General features: G+C 35.5%; 1 protein-coding gene across 1 annotated transcript in view; it reads right to left on the bottom strand.

Annotated features, from left to right (window-relative positions):
• The window catches only part of HFM1 (helicase for meiosis 1), a 36,475-nt gene that overhangs the window by 15,341 nt on the left and 8,449 nt on the right, over positions 1–12,685 (bottom strand). The window contains exons 8-20 of the mRNA XM_065672695.1: positions 10,814–10,965; positions 10,412–10,489; positions 10,113–10,274; positions 9,477–9,677; positions 9,307–9,395; positions 8,351–8,394; positions 8,150–8,251; positions 5,948–6,093; positions 4,320–4,414; positions 3,448–3,581; positions 2,479–2,526; positions 1,144–1,224; positions 429–520 (exon numbers count right to left, since the gene is read on the bottom strand). Of these exons, the coding sequence (XP_065528767.1) occupies positions 429–520; positions 1,144–1,224; positions 2,479–2,526; positions 3,448–3,581; positions 4,320–4,414; positions 5,948–6,093; positions 8,150–8,251; positions 8,351–8,394; positions 9,307–9,395; positions 9,477–9,677; positions 10,113–10,274; positions 10,412–10,489; positions 10,814–10,965 (1,424 nt within the window). The remainder of the gene's footprint in view (positions 1–428; positions 521–1,143; positions 1,225–2,478; positions 2,527–3,447; positions 3,582–4,319; positions 4,415–5,947; positions 6,094–8,149; positions 8,252–8,350; positions 8,395–9,306; positions 9,396–9,476; positions 9,678–10,112; positions 10,275–10,411; positions 10,490–10,813; positions 10,966–12,685) is intronic.

Genomic DNA, 12,685 nt, shown 5'->3' on the forward strand with positions numbered 1-12,685 from the left:
CATGAGAACAACATGTCTTTTGTCACTTGACAGTGGCGATAACCACCTGGTATTTGAGAGAGGAAAATTATTTAAACCAGAAAGACAGCAACATTCCTTTAAAAGCAAAATGTGCTCTCCATACAGCTTGTTTTGGCACTAAAACATAACTACTAAGCCACAATACAATACAGTGACACATAAACAGAACAGCTTCAGCAACTTTTATCTTCATAAGCAAGGTAAGTGAGGGTAGAAAGAATTTGAAAGCAGAAGATCTCAAAGAGTAGAAAGCCTCAAAAATACTCCATAAGGAATTTATTTAGATGTAGTCTCTGAAACTTTACATAGACAAAGTGTGAGCTGTTCAAATTAAAACTTCTGCTTATCTTTGAATCCACTTAAAATCAATTGATCATATGTAAATTTTCTTAGAAAAGTTAAATTACCAATTCATTTAAAGTCTCTGTTCCCTTAATTGTGAAAAATTGTTTCACTGTATCAAATGCAATATAATACCACGCCATTAATCTTCCAGTCTCTGTAAAAGAAGAACATACCTTAAAAAATAAACATGCCAAATGTTTTTCGTGTATTTTTAAAAATCACAAAATCAAAGTGATTTTCTTATTAGAGGGGTCTATGACATTTACCACCACTGACTTGGTATATTATTGCCCCCCAGCTGCCTGATGGGCATTACTGACCCCATCACAGAGTGGCAGAAAGAAGCATGTGCCAGGTACAGTTTTCTCTGATGAAGATGAATTCACACTAATATACCAGAATGTGAACTGTGGTTGCTGAGAAGCTGACCACCTCTAGCAGAGGACTGTAGAGAAGAGCAGGTATTGATAAAACCCATCCTTCATTGCACTGTGTCACATTCAACTATTCTGTGATAATTTTCCATAATTTTCTCCTAATCTGCAGCAAATTTTCCAGCAACAAGAGATCTGTTCCTGGATAAACATTAAGAGAATGAACTTCCATGATTTGCTAAAGAAACATGTTCATATATTCTAGTCAAACAATCTCTCGGATTCTACTCTCTACTACATTTCTGTACTTCCATTAATGGGTCCTATTAAGTTGTGAGCTGTTGTAGTTCACTACTATCTCAACATCACTGCTGAAAATCAGTTTATTCTTAAAAGGTGTTACCTGTTGGTTTGAATTTATTTTCTTCATCCATCCTGATCAAATCAAAAGATGATAAATCATTTAAGTTCTTCAAACATAGTTCTATCAACAAATTGAAAATATATGTGGGTTTAGTATATGCAGAAAAACTATGTACAAACCAGAAACATTATGAAATTGCATTGAATGCATAGCCAACTAATTCCATAGAACTAAGGTAAAGGTTTTGGAATATGAAACTGCTTCTGCCAAAGTTGGTGGTTAACTTCTGCCTGGAGAAAGCTCACTGAAGGATACTGATACAGGACAGCACAACTCTTTTTCAGGCAAAAAATTATATTCAATGTTCGAAATTTAAAAGTATGTTGGGAAAGCACTCAAAGTGATAGCAACCAGAAATCATTCACATTGCAGTGAAATGTATGAGAACATAACTACATACATTAATACAAAATACTTCATGTGTGCAGGGAAAAGGGAGCTAAAACAAGAACTGTAAAAAGAGGTTTTAAGATCAGAGTACTTCAAAGAAATATAATCCACACCTACAAAGCATTTATAAGTGAAGCCTTCTACTCTAGCACTATATGTAGAGGTGATTTCAAACCATGCTTTCTCACATAAAAGCTTATTTAGGAAGTAACATACTTCATTAAGTGCCAAAAATAGAAGTGTTCTGATAAAAAAGACAGGAAAAGGTAGAAAACAACTGAATGAACATAGGAACTAGGTAACTTTTCTTACTGGGAAGTAAGAAGTGGTAAATGCTCCATCCCTGGCAGTGCCTGAAGGCCAGGTGACAGAGCCTTGGGCAACATGGTCTAGGGTAAAGCATCCCTGCCTATGGCAGGGGGTTGGAACTAGATGATCTTAAGGTCCTTTTGAGCCAAACCCATTCAATGATCCTATAATTCTAATTTTAAACTGGTTCTGAACAAGGTGAAGATGTTTGCATTTTATATCCTTTGTTATCAAGGCTAAATTTATGATGAAGGGAAGATGCAAAAAAGCTCTTTCAGAAACTGGCAAGTATAGTAACAGAAATTAGTGAAAGCAAATGAGAACCATCAAAGGAAAAACAATCAAAATGTAAATGTTCTGCTCCACACACATTTCTGAGTATCTATATGGAGATGAGATAGGTAAAGGTGTTTTTTTCTCTACACAAGAAAAACCCTTCCACCAGTCAAAATGTACTGACATTTTGAAAGTATTATAATAAAATCAATAACACAACATAGTGAATTACATTTGTTCTGTGAATGAATCTATTAAAATTAATGTAAATATAATATACATGGATGACTCTGTCCTAAAATGTAACATTTCACCCAAAAAAACTTTAACGTCACTTACCTTGTAATTTTGCTTCAATTCCAATTTTATCCAATCCAGATGAAAAACCTTCATGAAAAGAGAAAATGCTTTTTAACCTAATATAATGATATACTCCTCCTTGATATCCTTACTCATCAGAACTGATTTACTGATTTTGGGGAGCCAGAAGAATACCTCGAATTGGTAGATTTTATTTATTATACTGGGAACAAGTTGAAAGCCTTACATAGCGTAAGTATCTAAGTATCAGCAAGTGACTGTTAAAGCAAATGTACAGAGGTAAAAGCTGCAGATATTCCCCTATGTAAAATGTTAGAGTCCTAAAAGTTGCAGAAATGTCAGAACTTCACATACAGAGTTTTCCTATTTTAGAATACAGGAAGCCACCTAAATTATAACATCCCTTCAAGCACTGGATGTGTGCCAGTCCCATCTATAAATCCTTACAAAAAGTTGTCTCCAGCAAGTGCCCAGTGACCTGAATGCAACAAAACCAGGACACTTCATAATCAGGTGTAGAGCAAGTGACGAGGAACAAAGACATGGTCAGGGCTGGGGACTAAGGGGGCTGTTCTGGTCAAGACAAACTGAGGACATCAGCATTAAGGTTACTGATCTTTAATTTTAGAAAAACTATCATAGACAGTTGGGTTGTTTTTTTTTTTTAGCAGCACATTATCTAATCAGCGCTGAAAAGTACATTATGGCTCAATATTGCATTAATACATGGTAAAGTGTATTAAGTTCAAAAGAAATAGATCATTGAGAAGCTGTAAATGCCTTCTTCACAGTTTTTTAATGTTATACCATACTGAAACTCCTATTACTTTTATTAAAGCAGCTGAAACTGTTCCTAAAAAGTCACAAGCCATATTACACATCTTGTTTTGAAGCCCTTATGAAATAATAGTGCATGAAGAACTGAAAGAAACAACACGTATCTAACACATACTAGTCTTAGACAAATTAAAAAAACAACCAACAAACCATAATGAGTTGGATTTTTTAAGGCTCTGATGTACAAGAATGTTGATCGTATCCACTGCAAAGCTACAGTGACATCCGTGACAGTACGCAGCACTATTTCTGCATTCAAGTGCTCAACAAGATGCCTGTGCAAGCTAGTGAAACAAAAAAGTAAAAGGTAAGTACATTTACCAATCAGTAGTACAAAAAGTGCCCAAAAGAAAACAAAACCCTCACCAAATGCCAACAGTTTTCTGGGTTTATTTTATTTTTGTTTTCCTGTCAACTGCTCACTTAAAGCAGTGAAATCATCAGAGCACTGTAAAGAATATGTAAATAATCAACAATGTAATTTGGTTATTATGGCTTAATGTCTAGCAAGCAAAAATAAAAACCCTGTCACAACTGTAAAGCTCCACATTCATTAGAAAATAAAGCTTTGTAAGTTCGAATACATTTAAGTCACAGCACAGTGTTGGTATTTTGAATATATTTGAAAATTTAAACCTTAGCAAAATTTCATGTTTAACCCTTTAAAGTCTTAACTTTCCTACATGTTTCTCTTGATACTCTGTTCATGTCAAGTGAATTCTGTAGCCTGGTATTTTCCAGGCTCTACAATCTAAAAATTCAGAGACACAATCTTGGTTCAGTTCTTGCTTTTTGTCTTTGCAACATGTACTATTTCAGTTTCTTCAGTTTTCCAGCAGAAATCTACAACTTTTTTGTTTAGTTTAAGATGTTCAAAAGATGTTTTTAGGTAATAAAACAGAGGCTGTTATTTTCTGTATAGCTTGGTTTGATTCCATTTCTTACATTACTTTCTACACATTCTGTAGAAACTATGAAACATTGGTACCATCTATATAGTCTTATAAAAAATGCTTACTTACCTGCTCTCTATTATATCAGCACCATTTAACATCTGCATATACTTTTCCCTTGTGCTCCAGCGAGTCATAATAACTGCTGTAGCTGTAGTGTCAAACTGAAAAATAAGACCACAAACAAAACCTGCTCTTTAGTGCTTAGCAAAGAAATTCCAGTTGAATATGCATCACATATGTGTTGAAAACCTTAAAACTGTTTTCTTAAAATCCTTGTTGAAATGGCTGTTGAATGACAAGGTTTTTCTAACTTAAAGGTGAGTTACAACTCCTGTAGGTAGCAAGCAGGACCCGGGATTCCAGCCCTTGCTGGCTGGCAGACACCAGCCCTTACGTGCTAATGTACATACAACAGAAATATGTTGAGAAACACCACAAACACAAAGTGTTACTGACCTCCTTACAAGGTCCACAGCTAAGGAAAGGATTCCTGACCACAACCACAGAGAATAATTCTCTGACAAATTTTTATTCATCATCTCCAAACATCAGAAAGTATTGAATGAACAGTCAACCCTTTTATGGTAAATTTCTATAATCTTTGTATCTACTCTCGAACCACCTCACATTATTTTGTTTTGTGAGGGGAAAAAAATACCGTTAGACTGATTTGTTGTTTTTTGATACAAGAAGTTTCCTAACTTCTGCATTTTTTTTAAGATCAGATTAATATATGTACTACTGTAAGGCAGATCTTGGTAAATATTTCAGGTCTTGACTCAGGAAGTTGAAGTGCCTTAGGATTCTGAGTCACAACTTTAAAAATCTTACTGAATTTACTCTAGCAAAAAACCCCCAAACCCAATCAGTTAAGAAAGTGAGGATTATTGGCATTTCCATACAAGTTTAGATCTTAGGTCCAGATAATATACTGTTGTGTCATGTACACAACATACCACAGTGGCTAATATATGCAGCCTATCTCCTAACTATCTCCTGTATTAGGCTTTATATTGGCTCTATCTATCTATTTATCTATCTTTATTCTAAATATTGAATGGCTTAAAAGTGTAAGATTTAACATATACGATTTGAAGACTTGAAAGGGGCAAAATTAAAATAATAATTTTTAAATCCCACCCCCCTCTTCTTTCTTAAAACCAAAGAAATGTCTAAAGCCTTTCTAACACACAGCATTCTTGGCATCAGCAACCTCTTGTGGAAGCAAAATGAATTAGAACTCTTTGAAGGCACTGTTTCTGACCCTCCCCCTCTAATTCCACCTCTAACTTAATTACATGTTTGTTTTCTTAGTCTGATGTTGAGGGAACAAAAGCACATGGCTCTCCATGCTATTATTCAATACTACTCAATAGTGGAGAATCTTTATCATGCCGTTTGTAAGTTGTATGCCAGCTTCCTACTTTTTCTCTACTTCTTATTCATTATGTAACCCAAATGTGATCTTTAGATCTTCTTCCAGAGCAAGGTGAAGCAGTACATTTTAGTGAACAATACAAAAGCAAACAGAATTCTTCCTTTATGAAGTTACCCAGGAGTAATTTAACTATTAATAACAACCCTTTCAAACCCAAATATTGCAGTAAAATTATTGGTGTTGTAGTTTCTTTGCCATGAATAGTTTCTACTGATCCACCCATATATAGCATTGATATAATATAGCATTAACTTACTTGAGGCCTTCCTGCTCTCCCAATCATTTGCAGAATGTCAGTTTCACTGTACTCTTGGAACACTCCTCCAACATAGTGCATTGTGGATTTTATAACCACCAGATGTGCAGGTAGATTGACTCCCATTGCTAAGGTGCTAGTAGTAACTACATCAGATTAAAGTATATTGATTGCAAGATGAAAACCATCCAAAAGTAGCAAATAAGCAATTAACTCTTGATTCCTAAGAGCTCTTACTTTCTGTGAAGGCAGTGGGCATTCTGCACCACAAAGACTTAGACATAGATTACAGACATTGCACAACAATCTTTAACAAATTACATCCTAGATATTTTTAGTTAAACATTCCTTAACATTTGAAGATAATCCAGAATCCAATCCATCTTCAACTTGACACATACACATTGAAGAAATCCTATTCATATTTCTTGATGGATAGATATTTGAATACAGCCCTGACTACATCTTACCTTGTAGTGATCAATCTCTTTAAGGTATTTTAATTGATCAGTCATTAGCATTTTCATAACCATGGTACCAAACCAGAATCACCACCAATGCTATTGCACTACTTTACCAATACACACTCTCACACAGAAAACCCCAATCAAGGTTGTGGCAAATTATTTCACACTCATGTTTTCTAATTCACTTTCTCCAACAAATATATGGGGTGGCAGGAATTGAACATGGAAAAACATCTGTAAAAGCCAAATGACAAAACTATCACACTAGGAAAACAAAGTAGCAATGAATTTTCCAATTCTTTTTTGAAGTGAAAGCAGAACTAAAATTCAGGTGCATCAGGAAGGAAAACCATAGTCTAAATTAAAGACATATCCACCCCATCTTGTGAGAGTATTATGTATTATGTTTTGTCATATTGTGTTGGTTGCAAAATGGGATATTTGTCAAAGCAAAATGAGCTAACCATAAAAAAAGTCCAAAGAGAGGTTATTTACAGTGCAATCAGACTTCAGTCCATACAGGTGTATGTTTATACATACATGTATGCACACACACACTGTGAGTATACATACATTCTATTTCAAGACCAAAGAATTTTTCCCCTTTGCAGTATCTGTGAAATGTGTGTTTAAAACTCTACCCTCAGATATATAAAGTGGAATATGCCCCATACTCTTTCAGTTTCCCCTCAGTTGTAATAATGTAATTCTAGTATCTCAGAAGATTCCAAAACATTCATACAAACTACGAATTTCAAATTAGTTAAGTACCAGTAAGCAGCCTTGCATTCTTTCAGTGGTAGTCCACATACACCTTCATGGTGTGCTCAGCTGTGACACAGGTTTTCAGAGTTATTTTTGCAAAAAGCAATTGTTGAACCAGTCTCCTGAGATTGCAGAAATGGCACTACAGCTGGCAAAGCCATACACAGTGCACCAGGCAGCCAAAGTACAGTAGACTGCAGGGATGCAAAGACTTTTTAATGTCACGGACACTGCAACTTCAGCAAGGTTGCCAGGTCACGGTAAGGGTATGTACCTTAAATTTTCATAGTGAGTCATGACCATTGGGTAGCAAAGAAAAAATCCATGAATTTTTCAGTGTTGTGCAAGAACCACACAGACAATTCCCCAGAGGGTCTGAATTTTTTTTACAGAAAAAGCCTGGATGAAATGAAACCATCATGTCTCAAACAGGTACCTTCTCATCTTGGGTAACAGCAGATGGAATACTTAGGAACCTCCCCATCAATCAAAACACCTTGCATGGGAGGTTGAACACAGTAGCCTGCCAATCTAAGAAGCATAAATGTAAAAGATTACCTTTATCACTGTATTTTAACCTGCATCACTGCTGCAAAGGACTCAAACAAAAAAAACCCATCATGTGAACTCTGTGACAAGATACACTAGCAGACAGTTTCACCTCAACAGGATGGCTCAGTGGTATGAAAAGGAACTGGACATTGGTAGACCTATATGGACAAATGAGGAAGGATGACCTCTGTGTATGCTGTAAAGAAGGAAAGTTCTATAGTCTTTAGTAACAGTGTGTATGCATACTCACAGGGTGAAAGTGTATCTAAAACACAAACACCTCTTTACCTGGATTTCACAAAGTAATAATTCCAAACGTTAAACAAACCACAGAAGCATAAAATATTACCACTTCCAAACTGCAATCCTCTCAGGATACATTAACAGCATTTTGACTTTAAAAGTTACGTTTACTTACAAAGTACTGGTAAGTCTCCTGCAGTAAAAGCTCCTTCAATGATTTTTCTGTCAGATAACTCCATACCCGCATGATGATAAGCCACACCATACATTAAAAGATCTGATAGTAAAATAATTATAATAATAATTACAGTTATGAAATAATACTACTCAAGCGAGGATTCATTCACAGAGCAGAGAAGTAGTAGGTTATATTTACCTCTCAGTTTGGAATCTTTCAGTGAATTTGCAGACCTCTGTAATCTATGCAACACACATAGAAAAACCCAAATACTTCAAAATCACAAAGCACATTCACTAATCTTAAGTGCAATATACAAAGACTAAGTATGTTTTTAAAATGCAAAAATAAAGCTTCACGTGAAACTAGATACACCATTACCCCACCTAAAGATTGTAAGATGTATTCCTTGACATGTACGCTTTTTACATACTTTCCCATAGTTCTACTACCTTTGTGCTTTCTAAGGATGTTTGTAGTTTTCAATTACATGCTAGACTACTAAAAGCACATAGTCTTAAAATAACATTTAAAGTATACATTCTTTGGATATTTTCAACCACCACCCTTCCCATCTTTGCAAAGGGAAAAAAACTGACTCTCTGGGGCAGCTGCTGCAGCCTTTCCAGGTCAGTTATCTTTCCACGTCACAACCTACAATCTAGATGTTGTTCACATACGGCAAAGAAGACTATGTCTGAGGTCCAAAATCAGGAAGTAGCTCCTGCAGCTGCCAGGACTAAGCAACCCTGAAGTAAGTAACTAATATGGGTCAGGGCTGCATTTATTAAAGGTTCCTGATAATGCAAAGACTTCTTATGGCTTAACTTAAAACACTAGTAAGACCACATCCAATTCAACTATTCAAATGCTTAACCTTTGCAATACAAGGCTTTATAGGTCCATATGAATTAACGTCTGTATACTTAGAAGGCAGCTTTTAGAAATAACTGTTTGTATGAAGTACCTTAATAATCCGAGAAGCAAATATAACTTCCCAAGAAGTGCCAGTTTACCAAAAAGAATGTCAACTGTGAGGATGATTTTGCTGCACTCTTCTGCTAGAAACTATATTACTTCAATAGCTGTCTTCACAGACATCACAGGTTTACTAGAACACACAAACACTTATCAACATCGCAACATACAAATACCTTTGTTTCTGTTCTACACTCAGTAGAAATTTAGCATCTTTTGCAAGAACAGAAGCGGCCTGTTGCACTCCTTTTCTTGTGGCACAAAACTATAAATAAAAGGTTTTTTTAATCAACACTTTAAAAGAAAGAAATAGTTTCAAATGTGATGAAGAGAAAAGCTGTTATACCACAAGTGCTGGTTTTTGTTCCGAGTATGCTTGTATAATACTAGCTATCTTGTAGTTAAGAGTTAAGTCAAATTTGAATTCTGTCTGATTGTCACTGCATGGAAAACCAAGAACAATTTTGCGTAGCTTGACTGGTCGTTGATCCTCATCTATTTTCAGGCATACAGCTGGCATCTTACTATCTGAAAGCCATTCTGCAACCTGTGAAAAAGAAGAAATAGAATAGAAATTAAAATTTTCTGCTTTTAATCTCACTGCACTCTAACTGCATCACACAATAATTAACATAGCTTTTGTCACTTGTAAACTATTAATACACTTGACATTACTTTTATCATTAAAAACACAGGTGAAGTGCTGCTATCTACAGGACCAATATAATTTGTACTGAAATCTCAAGTCAGTTGGGAGTTGTACTTAAAGACAAAAATCACAAATCTAAAACTGAAGCATGTCCATACTTGGCTAATAATTCCATATGGTTGCATGTGGTACATTAACATCTACCTCACAGCTGCCTTCAGGTGACAGCTTCGAAATGACACAACTCTGTTATCAATCTGAATTTATGAATCCAGGTAAGTTTTATAAAATACAACTACATTAATTCAAATAAAGTTAAAATGTAGCTCTTACATCTTCAGCATTTGGGATTGTTGCAGAAACAGCTACAAATCTCAAGGGAGGAACAGTGTCATGATTCTCAAAAAGATGCCAAAGAGAAGACTGAACAGTCTTCATACGACTGACTACAACTTCTAATGTTGCACCACGGCTTTCATCCTTTATAACATGCACCTATTGGGAATTTTAAAAGATTTGCTAAATATTTCTCCAGTTACAATCTATACATGTGTTAAATAAATGTTATACTTTTAAGTTTCCTTTTATCTTCAAGAAGAAAACCAGTGCATATAAAACATTGATTTTCTTACCTCATCAATGAGAAACAGTCGTACAAGCTGGACTATAGAGTTGTCTCTCCACCTTCTAGTCATGCTATCCCATTTTTCCTAGGAGAAAAAGAAAACCCATAACAACAAAGGGCAAAAGATGCTTGAAAGGCCAACATAAGCCAAAAGTACAGTACAGGCAGACATGCCCAAACTTCAATTAGTCTTGAAACAAAATCAATTTAGTTCAAGCTAATGCCATCTTTGTTTCATCTGGCACATAATTATATTACTAGCTGTTGTTTCTATGAACTAATAGTATGCATAGCAGTGTGTGAGCAAGTATAAGGATCATAAAAAAAGATCAGTCCTACTAGAATACAATGAGTAGACTACTACTGTCTGCTTATTCTAGTTTTGGTAAGAGTTGAGACTGAAACCTACAGGTGTAGTGATAATAATGTCAGCGTGATGTATTTCAAATAAGTCATCCACCATTGTATCTCCTGTCAGTTCCTTGCAGCTGAGTCCTATAGGTCCAAATTTTTCTTTCCAATCATCAAAACGCTGACTGCACAGAGCTTTTATTGGAGCCACTAAAACCAACACAAAATAAGCAGTGTTATATCAGGTAAACCAAAGCTTCAGATGTATTGCTAAAGATGCTAAATGCATAGATTTTTAAGATGTCTTCTTGAATCTTATTTCCCTAATTTTCAGCTTTGCTCCCAGAACCATAAAATTTGTAATTGGTATTAACTTTATTATCCTATTCCATGTGCACAGATCAGTGGTGAGCTTTGGGCCCCAGTTCTTCCCCATCAGCAACCAGAAACAGAACCCTTTTACTACAGTTATTTATGCCCTTTCTAAATCCTAATTTTTTCCTCAATCCCACATGGAAACAATTACTCAGCTACCAAAGGTTTTCCTCACACATGGAAGAAACCACAGGAAAGACATATTTTCCAACAGAAGATCATATAAATACCAACCTTCTTCCAGTTCAGAATTATTTGAGCACTTTGTATTAAGAGAGGAAAAGGGTCATAAGTGAGAAACCATTCACAAGCAAGAGACAGTATACTAGAAAAAAATCAAAATCTATCTAAACCAGATGTACAGTTAAATGTAGTCAGCACCAAGCAGCTAACACAGCAAGTAGCAACTAACACGGCAGGTAGCAGTTCTGATGCTGGGCCTTACAAAAACAGACTCCTAAAACAACCTATTTCTTCATATTTTTTTTCCACTGGACACTTACTATATTTTGCAGATGGAAGTTGATTTCTAGAAATCAGAAGTAATTCTCTAGACAGACTAATACCAGCAACACATGTAAGTCTATATTGGATGGGTAATCTACACAGAAAATGCAGTGATTTAAGTGGAAGAAGTGATCTACGCATGATCTGAAAACAGCAGTAATAAAATAGATCTTGCAGTGATCGCATACTAGGCTTTTAGAGCAACTGGAATATGACCCATCAGCATCATATCAGTTGACAAGTGATTCCCAAAATGAAGAGATTTAAAGAACCAGTTTCTGCTTCAGAAAGAGGTATAAAATCTCATGTTATCAGTGGTCTATAAAGCAGGGAAATCACCAGCTCCAGAAAACAGATTAAGGTACAAGAAAGTAACTCAAAATTGCAAAAGTAATGATCTTTTGCTGTGGAAGAATACAAGAAGCTAATGATTGCTCTGGTGACTTCAGTCACCAATCCTCAACCTGTGTTAAAGCTCTTGGGAAACAACTCTAATTTACAAAACTACTGCAAGCTATTTCATATAGATTGGGACGCTGATGAAGCAGGTAGCACAGCATGCTCTGGCAGTACATAATCTGATTAACACCTCTGTTCCAACATCTGGAAAACTACATCTCCTTCTACACCACTGTCAAACCTGGAAAAGTCAGCAGATCTAATTCCACCAGAAGGTAACTGGCTTCCTTACTGGAAGTTCCAACTGGACAATTTGTATCAGTTCTACCAAGGCAATCAAACCCATTACAGCTCACTGAAATGTTCCATCTCAATATGCTGACAGAAACTGTAATACATGCCTGCTTATACATCTCCTGTAAAAATACACAGTAAATTCTACACTAGCTTTATTTTAAGAACTTGAACACATTGGAATTAAGATAAATACATTAAGCTGAAACTTTTGTAAATATACAGATTAACCACAAATAGAAGACTGACAAATATATCACTGTGTGAACTAATTAAAACTGGGACAAAGCCACCAATTTCACCTGATTTACATGCTATGAATTCAATTCTCCAGAAAGGAAAGAAAATAAAAGGT

The sequence above is a fragment of the Lathamus discolor genome, chromosome 3 (genome assembly GCF_037157495.1).
Source record: "Lathamus discolor isolate bLatDis1 chromosome 3, bLatDis1.hap1, whole genome shotgun sequence".
NCBI classification, from domain to species: Eukaryota; Metazoa; Chordata; class Aves; order Psittaciformes; family Psittacidae; genus Lathamus; species Lathamus discolor.